Source organism: Strix uralensis, chromosome 5 (assembly GCF_047716275.1).
Source record: "Strix uralensis isolate ZFMK-TIS-50842 chromosome 5, bStrUra1, whole genome shotgun sequence".
Classification (NCBI taxonomy): Eukaryota; Metazoa; Chordata; class Aves; order Strigiformes; family Strigidae; genus Strix; species Strix uralensis.
The window spans coordinates 82750452-82770135 of NC_133976.1; the positions used below are offsets into that span (position 1 = coordinate 82750452).

At 45.4% G+C, this 19684-nt stretch overlaps 1 protein-coding gene across 3 annotated transcripts in view; it reads left to right on the forward strand.

Annotated features, from left to right (window-relative positions):
- LOC141944817 (C-type lectin domain family 2 member B-like) overlaps nucleotides 1-19328 on the forward strand; it is a 20128-nt gene extending 800 nt beyond the window's left edge. The window contains exons 2-7 of one of the 3 annotated variants that reach the window (XM_074872013.1): nucleotides 501-715; nucleotides 7359-7524; nucleotides 8369-8419; nucleotides 10603-10784; nucleotides 12902-13005; nucleotides 15733-19328. In XM_074872013.1, the coding sequence (XP_074728114.1) occupies nucleotides 7365-7524; nucleotides 8369-8419; nucleotides 10603-10784; nucleotides 12902-13005; nucleotides 15733-15838 (603 nt within the window). In that variant the 5' untranslated portion in view covers nucleotides 501-715; nucleotides 7359-7364 and the 3' untranslated portion in view covers nucleotides 15839-19328. Of the gene's footprint in view, nucleotides 1-500; nucleotides 716-5979; nucleotides 6059-6266; nucleotides 6349-7358; nucleotides 7525-8368; nucleotides 8420-10602; nucleotides 10785-12901; nucleotides 13006-15732 lie in introns of those variants that run through there. The other 2 variants (XM_074872015.1, XM_074872014.1) reach the window with 2 other exon arrangements.
- The last annotated feature ends 356 nt before the right edge of the window (nucleotides 19329-19684 follow it).

Consider the following 19684-nt stretch of genomic DNA (forward strand, 5'->3'; position numbering starts at 1 on the left):
CTCAGAATTGGAAATATTTTTTTTTGTGGCTCAATGAAAAATTGCTGGCCTTTAGGCTGCATGTTTTTCTTCAATCTTCCAAACGTTCTTTTGCCAGCACCTGCCTTCAAGAAATGCGTTGTGTTACAGAGCCCGGTAGCTCTCCTGACCCCCGGCCGGCTGTGTTACTCCCTGTTACATCCCAAAAGCCAAGGGTGGGGAACAGACTTTTCCCTAGTGTGGACCAGAAGGTTCAGGAGAAACATCCCTGCGGCTGGAGTCAAACCCAGTGCGTTTCCAGTACAGTGACAAAGCGTAGCATGCTCGCTGGAGGCAAGAGGCCCAGCCCACGAGCAAACATACACTCGTGTACCAAACAGCAAATATCCAGGCACTAAAACGTGTTTTGGGGATGTGTTTGGGGCAGTCAGAAGCGTCTTTGGGGAAAGAGCACTTTATTGCAGAACGTAATTCCAAGCCTTTGTTTCTTTCCGCTTTTGTTGGTGTCCTGGTTTAACCAGGATAGGGTTAAGCTTCTGCAGCAGTGGAGGAGGAAGCTCTAAGCTCTAGCCGGGTTATTCATATGCCATGCTGACGTCATGAGCCTCATGTCCAGGCCAGAGCGGGAAGAATCGGTGTTCTCGCGGGAAGAATCGGGAAGAATCGGTGTTCTTGCGGGAGGAATCGGTGATCGTGTGGAGTTCGCGCCGCCGGGTTTTCTCTCACTGCTATATTGGTAAATATTTTGCCCTGTTCATTGTTATTACTATTATTCTTAGTGTTATTGTTGTTGTTTGTTGTGTTGCTATTGCACTGCTGTATTAAACCTGTGCTTATCTCAGATTGGGGCTTTGTATTTCACTCCCTTTGTGGGGGAGGGGCAGCAGCCACGTGGTCTCAGACCCCGGCAGGGGCTAAACCACCACAACTTTGGCGCTCCAACGTGAGGCTGGAGAAGACTGAAATAAGGACAAAAGGAGAAGGTGTGTTACAGCAATCTGTTAGGTGTAATTTTTCTATTTTTACTTGTATTGTTTGATAAGAAATGTTTGCAATGCTGGGCAATTTGCTTGCGTGGTGGGGCTGGATTAATCCTCATATCCACTCTGTGCTCCTAGTACTGGCATTTATTGTCGGTGGAAAATGTGTCAAGGGCTTTATTTTGCTATACTGGTTACTGTCTGCTTATAATGGGCTCGTTTCGCTGCTTGTGGGGGTGAACCAGTACCTGTTTGCTGCCTGGGCTTTTGTTAAGGGTCTCACCCCGTCTGTGGGTGAGCCAGGGGAAGAGATTCTCTCAGTTTTTGAGAGTTTCAGCTATCCCTGGAGCACACAGGCCAGTGTGCTTGCGGCTCTGTGCTTCCTAAATGTCTGCCAGATCTTGTTTTGGGCCATGCAGTACTTCTCCAACAATAGCACCACCGGGAAACCTGCCCCGGGGGCAGATAGTTATAAATGGCAAGGTGTGTGGGAAAAGATGGGCAAGTGCCTGAGTCAGTGGTCACCCCCAATGCTTTGGGATCTTACTCCCGAACAAGTGCAGAGTCCTGATAAACTGGTGGAGTGTTTGGAAAAGGTGTGCTGCCAATCTGACAAACCCCGGGAGACACAAATCCTTGCAATGTGCTGGGGGCTTGCCCATGCTTACCGCATTGCCCTTAACACTGATCACTGCCTTCAAGGGGGCGAAGAGCTGCAGGGTCTGAAAGTGAACTTACTGGTGCAGCAGCTGGGCCAGGGGGACAGGCAGCGCCAGTACTGGTCGCCTCCACCAGCACAGCAGCTGAGCCAGAGGGACAAGCAGTACCAATATCAGTGGCCCCGATACGGAAAACCAAATATACCAAAAAATCCCCTTGCAATGCACAGGGTGATAATGAACCAGGCCCATCACGAGAGCAGGAGGAAGAGCCGGAGGTAATCATCCGATCTCTATCCCTCAGTGAGTTGCGAGATATGCGGAAGGATTTCAGCCGCAGTCCAGGCGAGCAAATTTGCACCTGGTTGCTCCGGTGCTGGGATAGTGGAGCTGCTGGTTTGGAATTGGAGGGGAGAGAGGCCAAGCAGGTGGGACCTTTAGCCAAGCAGGCTGGTATTGACAAGGGAATAGGGAAACAGGCTCAAACCCTCAGCCTTTGGAAGCGACTTCTGCTCGCTGTGAGGGAGAGGTACCCCTACAAGGATGATGCTCTATGTCGGTTAGGCAAGTGGACCGACATGGAGAAAGGCATCCAAAACCTCAGGGAAATGGCTGTGTTTGACATGATCTATGGTGATCTGAATGATGAGCAGTCACCAATGGATCCAGATCAGGTCCCTTGTACACAGTTGATGTGGCGGAAGTTCCTGCAAAGTGGACCAGAGGGACATTCCAAAGCATTAGCAGCAGCATCCTGGTGGCGAGACACTCAGACAGTGGATGAAGTGACTATCCAGCTCCGGCACTATGAGGGAATTCTCCCTTCCTCCCAACATGCTTTGGTTTCAGCCGTAGAGGAACTGTCTCAGAGGCTCCAGAAAGTGGAACAGGACATGTCCTATGTTCCACCTGCACGGGCCGATGTCTCAGCCATTAGAAGCAGGCGTTTCCCCACCCAAGAGAAGGGCAGTGGAAGGTACACACCACGGGGCACCCTGTGGTTCTTCCTCCGCGACAATGGGGAAAACATGAGAAGGTGGCATGGACAGCCCACTTCTGCCCTAGCTGCATGAGTACAGCAACTGAAAGGGAAGACCACCATGAAAGGGGAGTCTTCCAAGAGAGATGCAGCTCCAGTGTCTAGTCAGAAATCCCCCAGACAGAATAGAATGGCCAACAGTATGCTTGACCCTCTTGAGGGGACCAGGAAGTCATTCCTGCAGGAGTCACTTTTAGATCAAGTGAGTGATGGTGAGCAGGATTAGAGGGGCCCTGCCTCCAGCCAGGTGGAGGAAAGGGATAATCGGATTTACTGGAAGGTGTGGATCCGATGGCCTGGCACATCAGAACCACAAGAATATAAGGCCTTGGTAGACACTGTCGCACAGTGCACCCTGATGCCATCAAGCCACAGTGGGGTTGAATCCATCTGCATCTCCGGAGTGACAGGGGGGTCCCAACAGCTGACCCTATTAGAAGCTGAAGTAAGCTTAACTGGGAAGGACTGGCATAAGCACCCCATTGTGACTGGCACAGATACCCCGTGCATCCTAGTTATAGACTACCTCAGGAGAGGGTACTTTAAAGACCCAAAAGGGTACCGGTGGGCCTTTGGTATAGCTGCCCTGGAGGAGGTTGAGCAATTGTCCACCTTACCCGGCCTCTCAGAGGACCCCTCGGTGGTGGGGTCGCTTAAGGTTGAAGAGCAGCGAGTGCCAATTGCTACCAAGACGGTGCACCGGCGGCAGTACCGCACTAACCGAGATTCCCTGGTCCCCATCCATCAGCTGATCTGTCGACTAGAAAGCCAGAAGGTGATCAGCAAGACTCACTCACCTTTCAACAGCCCTATATGGCCAGTGAGAAAACCTAATGACGAATGGAGACTGACTGTGGACTACCGTGGCCTGAATGAAGTTACGCCAGCGATGAGTGCTGCAGTGCCGGACATGCTAGAGCTCCAGTATGAGCTGGAGTCGAAGGCAGCCAAGTGGTACGCCACGATTGACATCGCTAACGCGTTTTTCTCCATTCCAATAGCACCAGAGTGCAGGCCACAGTTTGCGTTCACTTGGAGGGGTATCCAGTACACCTGGAATCGATTGCCCCAGGGGTGGAAACACAGCTCCACCATTTGCCATAGACTGGTCCATACTGCACTGGAGAAAGGTGGGGCTCCAGAACACCTGCAGTTCATTGATGATATTATTGTATGGGGGGACACAGCTGAGGAAGTCTTTGAGAAAGGAAAGAAGGTAATTGAAATCCTTCTGAAGGCTGGTTTTGCCATCAAGCGACAGAAAGTTAAGGGGCCTGGAAGGGAGATTCAGTTCCTAGGAATAAAATGGCAAGATGGGCGTTGCCACATCCCAATGGAGGTGATAAACAAGATAACAGCCATGGCCCCACCAACCACCAAAAAAGAGACTCAGTCTTTCCTGGGCGCTGTGGGGTTCTGGAGGATGCACATCCCAAACTACAGTCTGATTGTGAGCCCTCTCTACCATGTAACCCACAAGAAGAACGATTTTAAATGGGGCCCAGAGCAACAACAAGCCTTTGAACAAATTAAGCAGGAGTTTACCCAGGCAGTGGCTCTCGGGCCAGTCCGGACAGGGCAGGAGATTAAGAACGTGCTCTACACCGCAGCCGGGGAGAATGGCCCTTCCTGGAGCCTTTAGCAGAGAGCAGATGGGGAATCCCGAGGCCGACCTCTAGGCTTTTGGAGCCGGGGATACAAAGGCTCTGAAGCTAACTATACCCTGACTGAGAAGGAGATACTGGCAGCGTATGAAGGAATTCGAGCTGCCTCAGAAGTGGTTGGCACTGAGACACAGCTCCTCCTGGCACCCCGACTGCCGGTGCTGGGATGGATGTTCAAAGGAAAGGCTCCCTCCACACATCATGCAACAGATGCCACGTGGAGTAAATGGGTTGCGTTGATAACACAACGGGCTCGAATAGGGAACCGCGACCCCCCAGGATTAGTGGAAATGATCATGAACTGGCCAGAGAGCAAAGATGCTGGGATGTCACCAGAACAAGAGGTGAAACGTGCTGAGGAGGCCCCACCATATAACGAGCTGCCAGAGGAAGAAAAGCAATATGCCCTGTTCACTGATGGGTCTTGTCGCATTGTGGGAAAACATCGACGATGGAAGGCTGCAGTGTGGCATCCCACACGAGAAACCACTGAAGCTGTTGAGGGACAAGGTGAATCAAGCCAGTTCGCAGAGGTGAAAGCCATCCAATTGGCTTTGGAGATTGCTGAGTGAGAAAAGTGGCCGAGGCTCTATATCTACACTGACTCGTGGGTGATGGCAAGTGCCCTGTGGATGTGGTTGCAGCAATGGAAACAGAACAACTGGCAACGCAAGGGCAGACCCATCTGGGCCGCTGAAGTATGGCAGGACATTGCAGCCTGGGTGGAGAACCTCATTGTGAAGGTGCGCCATGTGGACGCCCATATACCCAAGAGTCGAGCCATTGATGAACATCAACACAACCAGCAGGCGGACCAAGCTGCTAAGATCGAGGTGGCTCAGGTGGACTTGGACTGGCAGTGTAAAGGTGAACTGTTCATAGCCCGGTGGGCCCATGAGACCTCGGGCCACCAAGGCAGAGATGCAACATATAGGTGGGCTCGAGATCGAGGGGTGGACATCACCATTGACACCATCGCAGAGATCATCCATGGATGTGAGACGTGTGCTGCAATCAAACAAGCCAAACGGGTGAAGCCCCAGTGGAATAAAGATCGATGGATGAAATATAAATATGGAGAGGCCTGGCAGATCGACTACATCACACTGCCACAGACCCGCCGAGGCAAGCGCCACGTGCTCACAATGGTGGAAGCAACCACTGGGTGGCTCGAAACTTATCCAGTGTCCCACGCCACCGCCCGAAATACCATCCTGGGCCTTGAAGAGCGAGTTCTGTGGCAACACGGCACCCCAGAGAGGATTGAATCGGACAACGGGACTCACTTCCGAAATAACCTCATAGATGCCTGGGCAGAAGAACACGGCATCGAATGGGTCTACCACATCCCCTACCACGCACCAGCCTCTGGGAAGATCGAGCGCTACAATGGACTGTTAAAAACTACATTGAGAGCAGTGGGGGGTGGAACCTTCAAACACTGGGACACACATCTGACAAAGGCCACTTGGTTAGTGAACACAAGAGGATCTGCCAATCGAGCTGGCCCGGCTCAGTCAAAACTTCCACGTGTTGTGGACGGGGATAGAGTCCCTGTGGTGCGCATGAGGGACCTGCTGGGAAAAATGGTCTGGGTTAGTCCTGCGCCGGGCAAAGGCAAACCCATCCACGGGATTGCTTTGCTTAAGGACCTGGGTACACCTGGTGGGTGATGCAGAAGGATGGAGAGGTCCGATGCGTACCACAAGGGGACTTGATTGTGGGTGAAAACACACTGTGAGTTATACTGTGCTTTTGTTAATTTTTCTTTGTCAATACTAATTGCTAAGTGGCAGCTGGATGTGACGCACATGGTATAGAATAAAGAGGTGGATTATGTCCTGGTTTAACCAGGATAGGGTTAAGTTTCCCCAGCAGTGGGGGAGGAAGCTCTAGCCAGGTTATTCATATGCCATGCTGATGTCACGTCCAGGCGGCCAGAGCGCGGGAAGAATCGGTGATCGCGTGGGAAGAATCGGCGATCGCGTGGGGTTCGCGCCGCCGGGTTTTCTCTCACTGCTATATTGGTAGATATTTTGCCCTGTTCATTGTTATTACTATTATTCTTAGTGTTATTGTTGTTGTTGGTTGTGTTGCTATTGCACTGCTGTATTAAACCTGTGCTTATCTCAGATCGGGGCTTTGTATGTCACTCCCTTTGTGGGGGAGGGGCAGCGGCCGCATGGTCTCAGACCCCGGCAGGGGCTAAACCATTACAGTTGGATGGACCAAGCGCAAGTGGAGTCTGATTCTTAGAGACACTTTAGCACCTGATTACTGGTATGAGTTTGTGGAGTTGAGGAGGTCTCTTAAGCATGTGCCAGTTAATATAAATAATAACAGTAATGAAAGTAAAGATGTTGAAGCTTTTTCTAAAGAGAAGTGTTTTGGTTTTTTTTTCCCTGTTATAACCTAACTCATGAAAATGAATTGACATTTCTGCACTGACACCAGAACGTTTATAGTTGCATATTCTTCTTTGGGTGACTTTTTCTGTTAAATTTATGTCACTGAAAGTGAGATTTGAGAAAAACTGTGAGGAAATCGTCACTCGCTGGACTGAGCACAAGTGAATTTCCCTCTGCAGACGAGGTTCAGCCCCACTTGGGAAATTGCCTGACCTTTTTGCCTGCAGACAAAACTACTTTAAACTACATAGTGGTGAAGCAGAAAGCTCTGGTTTTTGTGGCCTTTCCCTTCTGTCTTGATATGCCCCATCCCTTCCCTCTTACGTTGTTCCCATCTGCTCTGTCCTTCCCTTTCCCTCCATTATGGTTCTCATTCCCCATCGGCTCCCACCCTGGGATGGAGGGTATGTGCAACATATCTGAGGCCCACCTTCTCCTTTCAGTCGGCCTCAGATATGTTGCACAAGCTCCTTATTTTCTATTTGTTTCCTCATTTCTCCATCCACCCTGCCCTCATCCCCTCAGGTACAGGCAATAACTAAGGCAACTGCGGGATTTCTGCTGTTTCCACTTGTTTATAGAAGTAGGGGAAGCACTCATTAAATGTAGCTTCTTTCTTTGTTTCCCAGCTGTAGATGGAGTCTGAAGATGAACAGAAGCCTGAGGGGAAAAAAGCACTTGTTTGGAAGGTGAACTCCACTAATGCCCAGCAAGGCACTGAACAAGAAGCGGCAGCTAGGTCATGGGTGCAGAAGACAGGGAGGCGCTGCAAAGAGTGGTTCTTGCAGAAAAAATGTAAGATTTTTTTCTTTGGTGTTAGGTAAGACACCCTCCTGCAGGAAGTATGAAGTCTACCTCCAAATCTAGTTCCAGGTCCCCTGCCTTGGACAGGACAAAACCTGGGAGTTTACTTCTAGGCAAAGCCATAGCCACAAAAATTAATATAACCATTACGTTTGATCCAAGTGTGAACTGTTTATCTTTGATCCTTTTGTGTGAAAGTGGGTATTTTTCCATGTGGTAGTTTACCTGTATGAAATACTCTTGGATAAGATGTAGGAAGTGAAGCCACATCTCATTAGAGAAAATAGTTTGTGCCTTTGCAACAGATGAGCTTGCATATCTGCATTGAAATTTGTGTGAAGGACAGCTTGTGGCAAGAAGAAAATGCATTTGGTTCAAGACTGCAACCATTCTCTGAACCTCAACCTTTAATGTTTGAACCGCATGAGAACGTGCTCCTCTTTTCCAAACGTGAATGTAGCTTGACTGGAGTTAGTGATGACCTGCAAGTTCTTAGCCTCCAGAGATTATTGCTACGAGGTCTGCAAAACATAGAGGAGATGATAAACTTGGGACTGGAAGGCTTAAATTTGCTATACAGGGATCTGCACATCTGTGGAAAACTGTAGGGTGTATACGGATCAAAAAAAAATGCGAATTAGGTGATAGCTGGCCATTTTATCAAACTGTCCAATTACTTAAATGTCAGTTATTCAGAGTGCCCTGTTTGACTTCAGTAGTGCTTTCTGTTTACATACCTGGAGCTTAAATCCTGCTGCTCTCACTTGATACTGAAACACAGCCTGAGCCTAAGTGCTTATATATACAAAACCATTAATGTTCTTCTTTTTCGCAGTTATTTGGCTAAGCCTACTTGTTGGACTCGCGCTGTGCATCATTGTATGTGGTAAGCTTTTGGGACATTTTCCATTTGAGATAAGTTTCCTCTGACTGCTGGGCTCCAGGATCACAGCAGTCAAGCGCACCAGCATTAGCACTCTGTAGCGCCTGTAGAGTCACAAAACCTGGGGCTTCCATCACTATTTCAGTTATTTTGATGTTGATATGAAGTTGAATAACCTCCAGGCAGAATTTAAAAGGAGAGAAAATTCTCCCTCCAGATGATTCAGTTGTAAACTTTTTTTTCTTTCTGTTGCATCCTTACTATTAAGAGTGTAGTTTCTTGCCTGGCCATGCATGTGGTGATTATACCAGCTAGTGCACTAAGTCAGCATCGCATCTCCAGGCAGAGGCTCCAGACTTACCGTTTGGGCTGCTTGTATATCTGGTCTTGAGGACTCCTTTATTGTCATGTGTGGAAGGCAACTACATAATACAGGTGGCTTGTCTTTTTTTATACGTGTAGTCTTTGGGGATCATTCTGCCTTTTTTTTTTTAAAAATCCTCTTGTGTTACGTGCTGTACTTTTAAGAAGTCACCCCTACTTCCCACTGGCGCAGCAGAGGCCAGACGTGCTCCCACTATCCCATGCAGAACTCTTCTGTAGGAGCAAAGGCTGTGCTGCCTGCAGTGTTACCTGAGGTATCCAAATCCCTGGGTGTATGTGTATCTCAGTGGAGCCTCCGCAGCCCCGTCTGCACAGGCAGCTTTTGAATCACAGAATCATCAAGGTTGGAAAAGACCTTGAAGCTCCTCCAGTCCAACCATTAACCTCACACTGACCGTCTCAACTCCACCATATCCCTCAGCGCTGGGTCAACCCGACTCTTCAACCCCTCCAGGGATGGGGACTCCCCCCCTGCCCTGGGCAGCCCATTCCAACGCCCAACAACCCCTTCTGGAAAGAAATACAATACTTCCTAATATCCAGGCTAAAATCTCTGCATTAAATACAGCTTCGGTCTGCGTCCTATAACAGCATGAGGTACAGTAGTGACCTCCTCTGCACATACATGGAAACAAATGGAGGATGATAGTGACATCTGTCCCTGTTGATTTTCCTTTGCTGTGTTAGGCTTTTATTTAAATGGAATCAGTCACATTTTCTTGGAGGAGGTGAGGGCAGTGCTCACCAGTGACTTGCTAAGGGGTCCCCAATTACATATAGCAAAGAGAGTAGCTGATAGGAAAAGAGAGCAAGCATGGCAGCAGCAGGCTGCAGAGTCTGGGAGATCAATTCGCTTTCTGCAAGCCCCTCTACTCACATAGCAGCCAGTTACTTTCATTTCAATATTAGCCATCTCCAAGCTTAAGCAGTGGGTAAATAGCACTTTGGGTGCAAAAGGTCTGGATTTGATCCCAGCAGGATGACCGAGGAAATACACTTTATACACTGTGTGAGCCTGAATATGTTACAAAAGACACCAGGCTGCACAGAAAAGGTCACTGTAACCATAGATTATTTTTGTTTGGAATATAGAAACCAAAGTAGATGCAAATGAATTCTCTTCATTGCAAGAAATTAAACTCAGCACTGAAACAAAACATGCCAGTGAGTCCTGTTGCCCCCACAGAGCTGCTGTGACAGAAAGATGAAGAGGGGGCATCAAAACAAGCTGGGGAACAACTCCAGTGAAGCATTCTTCAAAACATTATTGCCAATAATAATAATTTTTACCTCTTCATTAAGAGACAAATTTCATTAGCATCATATCAACACCTAATTTACTTACCTTCACACGGATTTATCAAACACTTAAAGGTCTGATACAAAATCAAAGCGACTTGTCTTCATGAAATATCTCACCAGTTGTAGATACTCAAGCAACTTCATTATTTAAGATGAATTCGATCAATAAATTAACAGTATGAGGTTTATTACCCTGTTACTGGATTTAAAATGTGTCGAGTATAAATCGTCAATTGTCAATGCCTCTAATTCTCAAAAATTCAGGAGTGTTTTCCAAACCTTAATTATATTCTTCTGACTGTAATAATTAGGCTGCAGCCCCCAGCTCTCACATTTCTCAGCTGAAGACAGTGCCTGAAAGGCAGGGAAGGTTAGGATCCTTGCCCTTCCTTTGGCTTCTCTTCTGGCAGCTAGTGTAGCTTCCAAATAATCAGGTTGAGTTATGCTCATGAATGCTAAGATTTTACCAGGTAGTAATTTTGTTCTCTTTTCCTTTGTAGCTGTACGACATGGGAGATCTCACCATGGAAAATTTCCTCCTGAACAGTGCCCCAGCGAGTGGATAGGTTACAAAAAGAAATGTTACTTCATCTCAGAGGAGGAAAAAAACTGGACATCTAGTCAGACCTTCTGCGCTAAGAATCAATCCTTGCTAGCTGTTTTTGAAAACCAGAAAGAAATGGTAATGGGAAAAAAACCCAATAACAAAACGGAACAAAACTTCTGTATCTCTCTCTTCTCTTGGCAAAGCTTTTATTTTTTTTTGCATGCAATGCTTATCCTTTAAATCTCTGTAAAATAAGTAAGCCGTGTGAATTCAGGCAGTGGGAGGTACCCGCTTTGTCACTGGAAGTAGCTGACTGGCTGCCGCACATGCAGCAGCGGTACCAGCCACCCCACACTGCTTTGGTGTCTGGATTTGACTTGAATGTTTATGAAAAGCTCTTTGTTATGAATCAGTTTGCCTAGTTTTACTTTTCTGTCCTATGGACCTTTGTCTTCAAAGCAGGTATGAATCTGTCCGACATCCAGTACAGACACATGGATGGATACTTTGGTTTCTATAAGGAAGCAAACATTGAAAACCATTTCTCAGCATAGTGGAAATTATCCATCTTTGTCTGCTTGCATCTGTTTTTAGATATGCCATGATGCCTCTTGGAGATGCATGCTTATACCATGGGAATATACCCATATGAAGCTGTTTTGGACATTTTCTCATGCTAATAAGTTTGTTAAAATACTTTGATTTGCCACTATTATGGTCCAGTTGCATTGAGTCGCTGAATGCTAGTGACATCTTGCTACTGCATGTTACTAAAACTGTAATATGCTTTTACAGATCTGCTGTCTTTTGAGTATTGTCAATGAGAAACTAGTTTAATCAGAAAGTTAGCTTTTAGGTAGATTGACATTTGAGCTTTCTTGTTACTGTGGTTGTTGAAGTCAAAAGGCTACTTTTCCAGTTGGCTGGTACATACTAACGGTGTAGCAGATACTGTAATTGAGGAAACCTCAGTGAAATTACACAGATTAAGTCACATGTGAATTTGACTTGAGCTAATAAATATTTTTACAGCAACAAGAAATTCAATAATGAGAAAGATGCAGGGCCTAGTTCTTACCTCAGGTATGAGTCCCTTACTAAATATGGTCTCTCATTTTATTCCATCATCTGACCTCTTTCTTTTCCAGTAATTCCAACCAATTTTGCCAGCTTGTCCCCTCTCCACAAGCCCCTTCTGCATTGCTGCCCTGTGAGTGATCACCTCTTACCAGATTTGCAAATGCTTCTCTTCCTTACACACCTGAAAGCTTCACTTCTGATTCAGTTCCTGCAATACTCAGCTAAGCAGATATTGGTGTTACTTAAACTGCTGCTCAAAAACGTTGCACCTACAAACTGTAGACACAATTTATGAAAGAAAAGCACAGGAACACTGACATTGTCTTACTAGGCTGGATTAGTGCTCTGTGGTATGTGTTGTCTGGTCTCTAGCACTGGATAGTGTGAGCCAGACCAGAGGAGGGTACACTAAAAACTGCAAAAATGGTATTTCTGAGACAATAATGATAATATGGAGACAATTCCTTCTGAACTGGATTGAATTGAAGTTGCTAGGGGAGAGTGGAGGAGTATAAGGATGCACTCTTTCCCACATCCATTAGAGTCCATGCTGACAGCTGGTATTTATTTCATTTTTAAGTTTACTGAGTCTAATGATAGATAGTTTGTTGCAGGGAGTTCTGTAATATTCATCCATTGCAAGTGCTGTTTCTGTTATCTTCCATCATTCTTTGCTGTGTTTGATACATGTTGTTGCAAACTTCTGGAGCAGTGAACTGTCTTCTACTCTTTTTATCTGTACAACCACAGATAAAAAGGTTTAAATTTAAATTACTTAAATAATAATTGGGAACGGAAGGAGTTCACATATGTCCATCTGAAATGCAGGTACCTGTATGTACCAGCCTATTTAGACCAAGCTGCATATGTAGAGATTGATAAACATACATAGACAGAAACAACCAATACATGGTATTTGGGTAGTTTTGTGTGTAGTGAACAGTAATAATTTTCAAGGGTATAGAACTGAATAACTTCACTGAAGTTTATCATACTATAAGGGTCAATTCAAAGGCAGAATTAGGCTCTTAACTCTCAGTGAAATCCTTATGAAAGTGTTCTAGATGACAGTAGTGAACTAGTCCTCCTCAAAAATCACAGCAGGAATTTGCTTCTCAATGGAAGAGCTCATGTTGACAAAAATCAAAAATGCCTTTTTTTTTTTTTTTTAGCAATCTCTAGCTAAGCTTTTGAAAATAGATGACTTCTGGATTGGATTGCGCAAGAAAGGTGAAACCTTCTACTGGGAGAATGATATTGCCTTGAAGGTGGACTCGTAAGTTCCTTGTGATTGTCCAACATGTATAATAGAATCATAGAACCACAGAATGGTTTGGGTTGGAAGCGACCATAAAGATCGTTTAGTTTCAACGCCCCCCTGCCATGGTCAGGGACACCTTCCACTAGACCAGGTTGCTCAAACCAGGTTGCTCAAACACTTCCAAGGAGGGGGCAGCCACAGCTTCTCTGGGCAACCTGTGCCAGTGTCTTACCATCCTCACAGTAAAGAATTTCTTCCTTATATCTAATCTAAATCTACCCTCTTTCAGTTTAAAACCATTAGCCCTCGTCCTATCCCTACATGCCCTTGTAGAAAGCCCCTCTCCAGCTTTTTTGTAGGCCCCATTTGGGTATTGGAAGGCCTCTCTGGAGGTCTCCCTGGAGCCTTCTCTTCTCCAGGCTGAACAACCCTAACAGTCTCAGCCTGTCTTCATAAGGGAGGTGCTCCAGCCCCCTGATCATCTTTGTGGCCTCCTCTGGACTCTCTCAAGGAGGTCCATGTCCTTGCATTGGGGTCCCCAGAGTTGCAGGTGGGGTTTCACGAGAGCAAAGTAGAGGGGGAGAATCACTTTCCTCAACCTGCTGGCCACGCTTCTTTTAATGCAGCCCAGGATATGTCTGGCTTTCTGGGCTGCAAGCACATATTGCCCGGTCGTGTTGAGCTTGTTGTCAACCAATACCCCCAAGTCCTTCTCCGCAGGGCTGCTCTCAATCCACTCATCACCCAGCCTGGATTTGTGCTTGGGATTGCCCCGACCCATGTGCAGGACCTTTCACTTGGCCTTGTTGCACTTCGTGAGGTTGGCATGGTCCCACCTCTCCAGCCCGTCCAGGTCCCTCTGGATGGCACCTCCCTTCCCTCCAGCATGTCAACTGCACCACACAGCTTGGTGTCATCAGCAAAGTTGCCGAGGCTGCGCTCGATCCCACTGTCCATGTCACCAACAAAGATGTTAAACTGCATCAGTCCCAACACCGACCCCTGAGGAACCCCACTCGTCACTGCTCTGCACTTGGACATGGAGCCGTTGATCACAACTCTTTGAGTGTGACCATCCAGTCAATTCCTTATCCACCGAGTGGTCCATCCATCAAATCCATGTGTCTCCAATTTAGAGACAAGGATGTGGTGTGGGACAGTGTCAAATGCTTTGTGCAAGTCCAGGTAGATGATGTCAGTTGCTCTTCCCTTATGCACCAATGCTGTAACCCCATCATAGAAGGCCACCAAGTTTGTCAATCACGATTTGCCGTTAGTGAAGCCATGTTGTCTGTCACCAATCATCTCCTTATTTTCCATGTGCCCTAGCATAGTTTCCAGGAGGATCTGCTCCATGTTCTTGCCTGGCACAGAGGTGAGACTCACTAGCCTGTAGTTCCCCGGGTCTTCTTTTTTTTTCCTTTTTAAAAATGGGGGTTATATCCCCCCTTTTCCAGCCAGCAGGAACTTCACTGGCCTGCCACTGCTTCTCAAATACAGTGGCTTAGTCACTTCATCCACCAGTTCCCTCAGGACCAGCAGCTGCATCTCATCAGGTCCATGGACTTGTACACCTTCAGGTTCCTTAGATGGTCTCAAACCTGATCTTCTCCTACAGTGGGCAGTTCTTCCTTCTCCCAGTCCCCACCTTTACCTTCTGTGACTTGGGCAGTGTGGTTGGAGCACTTGCCGGTGAAGACTGAGGCAAAAAAGTCATTGAGTACCTCAGCCTTCTCCATATCCTGGTCCAGAGAGAACCCCCATTTTCCCTAGTCTTCGTTTTATCGCTGACGTACCTGTAGAAGCTTTTCTTGTGGCTCTTGACATCACTGGCCAGATTTAAATCTAAAAAAAATTCTATTTAAACAAATGTAGAGTTAGGGTTTACAGCACAATGTTATGTCTATCAGGATTCTTATTTTTTCTTGTGTTTTATAACTATGACTTTAAAAATGAACTCTTAGCAGTTATTACTGATCTAACTCCAATAGCATCAAAATAGAGAGGTCCCTGACTCAAGAGGTTTTTTTCGTAGAGCAGCACATCAAGATAATGTTACTGATCCCTATTTACCTTAATTTATACATATTTTTCAGTACATAGTGTAGGTATTTCAGTCTCTTTTCAGATCTTCAGAATTTTTGGATACAAGTGCTCGTCTTCCTGAAATGCACAATATCTAGCAAATGCATGTACATTTTTTAGGGATGAATGAGAATGAAGTGGCCGATATGAGGGAATAATCATCTTCAGATGGATTAAGATGGATTAAGCGGCTTCATAAGAAAAGTTGTGTCTGCTTTAGTGCATTTGTCACAACCTGCAGACTACCCAGATTTTCCGCTTATTTATATTATAAAATGTGTGGGCTACATCAGCTCTGCGTCAGGCTTGTCAAACAGCAGTTTCCCTTGTCTTGCTCTCCAGAGTGTTTATGACCTCAGTAATTCTAGGCAGGGTATATCCTAAACTGTCCTTTGTCTTTTCTCCTGTTATTGTATGTTACCTGGTATGGGCCGGTCATGGAAATGGAGATTCATGCAACACTGCATGAGCTAAACAGGCTTTTCTAACATGATTATCACTCTCCCTGCTTTTAGCACCTGAAACTACCATATCACAAGGGACCAAAGTCAACTGGAAACTACTTCAGCAGAAATTCTGGTTTACAGCAGACTAGAATATTTGGCTCAGCAGTAGAAATTATTTAGTAATCACTGTTTTCTTTCTGTATGTTTTCAGTTTCCACATACAGAATCACTCTGAGTGTGCCTACCTGGATACCTTCACTATTTCTACATCATCATGCTCTTTGCCTAGGCGCTGGATCTGTATCCAGACTCTCTGAAGCAATGACTTAGATCCTCATTTTGACAGTTAAGACACATCCATCCCTTTGGATAGATGGTACGCCTGCTGCTCCCACATTGTCTCAGACCATCTGGAAAACAATATCGGAGAGCAGAGGATTGGTCTTGGCTTCCAAAATGTCCAAAAGGTGGAGTATACAAGTGCTGGCCATTGAAGCTGAAGGTTCAGTGGGATTGCTGATTGTCTTCCGATAAATATGGGTCTCTTTCATGTTTTCCTTCCTCAGAGCACTGCATCTATGTACTTCTGTCTGTCTGTGTGTTTATACAATTTGTGTTTGTGAATGTGCATGTATATATGTATAGGTTAAAGGTACCGTTCAGTAAGTTAGTGTGAATCTTGTCATCTGCAAATCTGTAGTTAAGTCATTATTTCAAACATAACATATTTTACCAAATTAAATTGGTTAAGGATTAAGTGTTGCTAGTCATTAATAAATCTTGATATGCTGCTAAATCATTACCATGTTAATACTTTCATCCACGACAAATTGATGTAGTCAGCAGGATGACAAGTAAAATCACCGAATACTTACGAAAACACGGTGTCCAACCAAATCGCACATTCCCAGAGGATTGGGCATATAATGATTGGCATAACTGGGAAGAGCTAGAAAAACAGTTAACTAATGCTAGAGGTACAACTAAAGTTGGAACAGATGCATTTTATATATATCTTGTAATTTGAATATAGTTTTATATATATTGTATAATTTATAAAATGTTGGGAGTGTGTCTAGAAGCTGCCTGCCAGGAACGAGGAAAATTTAGTCATAAAATACAAGATTTACAAGGCGAGATTGCAGGGCACAAATCCACCGAGCTGCTGTTATCAATTAAAATAGAACAGATGCAAAAAAACTTAAGGAATCCAAATCAAACCAGGAAAAACTAGGGGAACGCATCAAAATGATTCTACTGCAGTCTCCAACCCCCCCGATATAGTTCAAATCAGAAAATTAACTGTGTCCCCCGAAGACTGGGATGGCAATATTTGGAGTGATTCAGATAATAATATCTCAGATGTAAATAATTATTTTCAACCGCCTGAGTCCCTCCCACTTTCAATCAACGGCACCTCCACGTGGTGTGAGAAATTGCATCAGTAAAACAACCCTGTTTGATCCAATTCAGATGGCCAGTTTACAAGATCATTATGGCCGTAAGCCTGGAGAAACTGAAACTGAATACTTATAGAGAGTGTCTCTAAACAGGGGAGATAGAATTTTAGTAGATGACGACGAAGCCAGTGGTTATTTGGGTCCTGGTGTCTTTTTAAATGCGGGCCCCCATCCCCTGAATGATCTGCACTCACTAACAAACAGAGTGGCGTATTGGGCTGGTGGCACCAATGCCTTAGAGAGAGGAGAACCTCTGTTAATACCTATCAAATCTCTAAATGAGCTTTCCACAGCTTTTACAAAGGCTGCCTATATTCAAGCTGTGCATCAGTGTGAGCCTATTGATGTTCCTGTTTGGGCACCTGTAGCTCCTGCTATACTTAAACCACCAATAAAAGGAGCCCCTGCCACACTCAAACCTTTCCTCATTGCAAAACGAGATGAGATCCGGAGAGACTTAAATTATAACAAGTTGGCAAACATAACATGGACTTTTGGAAGTGGTGAGGAAGGAGAATTAGAACAGAGGGAATTGCCCACTTGGGTGACACGAATGCATAAAACTATGAATCATGCCCGAGAAATGGGATGGCACACAATTCCCAGTCACATTGTCACATTGTTAGGCAAGTTAAGCAATCGCATTGAAATGATTCCCAAGAACAAAATCCTCTGACCAACAATTTAGGGGTCAGGAGTGGAGAAACGGACTATGGAAACAATCATTGTCACTAGGAATTCCTAGAGCTGCGAGTCAGAGACAGCCTACTGGCGTTATTCTGAGTCTAATTCAGGCATTTCAAAAACATAACACCCCAAATGCTCCAGTGCCTCCATCACCAGCTTCCAGGGGGAGAGATAACCCTTTCCTCCCTCACGGGGATCAGTCACAAAACCCAAGACCAAAAAACTGATAACGCCTGGACGGCAATTGGGCCTGCTGGTCTGGCAAGTAAAAGCCTGTCAATGGTTAAATGGTTAAATGGTTCTAATTCCAGTTGGTCCTTGACAACAATAAACAAAATTTCTAATTGATACCGAGGCACAAATTTCAATAATTGCATAGCGAGATGCTGATAAGCTAGACATACAACCTGCATGGCAAAAGGAGTTATGGGAACTAGCGCTGTGTGCCAAACAACAAAGGTTAATTTATAGCTCCCTGATGAAAAGTCTCTAACATCTTTTTGCTTTGTGATCAAAGAGCACCATGAAAATACCCCAGGTTTTGATGCATTGAATGGCCGGACCTGGCGTTTGCCAGATGGTAGTTTGTGTTCTTTAGGTGCAAATGCCAACCCTCACCCTAATAAAAATCAACAGAGTACACAGTCTGTGTACTCTGCGCAGCCCCAGCACTTCCTGAATCAAAAATCACTAATGTCCCACAGTATCCAGTTTCTGCTGCAGCCCGAACTGGAATTTCTAAAGTAATTGCAGATTTAGAAAAATGACAAATTATTTCCAGGACTCATTCCCCATATAATTCTCCTGTTTGGCCAGTCCATAAACTGGATGGGAGATGGTGTTTAACAACCGATTATCGGCACTTAAATGCCAGTACAGCCCCATTAACAGCTGCAGTCCCTAATATTGTGACTTTAACAGCTACACTACAAGCTGCTGCACATCCTTGGATGGCAGTGCTAGATGTAAAAGATGTTTTTCATGGTCCCCCTGAAGGAGGATGATAAAGAAAAATTTGCTTTTACATGGGAGGGTATCCAGTGTACCTTTAACAAACTCCCCCGGGGATATAAACACTCACCTGTAAGCCAAAATATCTTGCTAACTTTTTTTTTGTCTTGCTAAACATTTTTTTTACTGAGAATAGATGAGGTCAGTGTCAATGTAGCTTCTGGTATGTGCAGACACAGCAGAAGGTTGGTGCTTTCGTGAAGAAGAAAGGGGTTTGAAGGTAACACAGTAATAAATAAGATAGTCAGGGCCTATTCTTGAAGGTAACAGGAACAAGCACGGGACAAATTAAACCAGCTCAAGACACAACACAGCTGTACAACACCTCCTAAACAGACCTTTTGTGACCATGCGTGAGCACTGAGGTCAACCAGCAGACACGGTGAGGAAGACTACCAACGAGCAACCAGCTTGGTGAGGAAGACTACCAATGACCCCTCGAGACCACCTCCCTGCAAGATAGCGCATGGGTAATTAGGATGCAGATACTGCAATTAGTTCCAGGAAATTTAATGCATATGTAACTCATTTCTCAGAAAAGTTATGAATACGCATAAATCTCACTGTATATTAGCTGCTGCTTAGCGAAGCTGTTCGTGTGTGTGCTCAGTGCTGCAATAAAGAACTCCTGCTTTCTAACACTCCAAAACGAGTCTCAAAGAGTTCCTCTGCCGACGTTTATGGTAACACCCCTTACCGAACTTTTACAGACAATTTCACTCTCTGAAGATGTAAAACTGTATCAGTATATAGATCATATTCTAAATGGAGGAACCTCTCCTGCAAAGGTGGGAGAAGTGGCAGCAACAGTTTGGCAAACTGCATGAAGCAAAAATTGAAATTCCACCTGAAAAATACCAGAGACCAAGCAAAAAAGTGCAATTTCTGGGCACTTGGTGGATTGCTAGAAGCGCAGCAATTCCACCAGATACTCTAAATAAAATAGAACAATCACAAATGCCCCAATCTAGGAAAGACTAATGGGTACTTTAGGATATTGGAAAA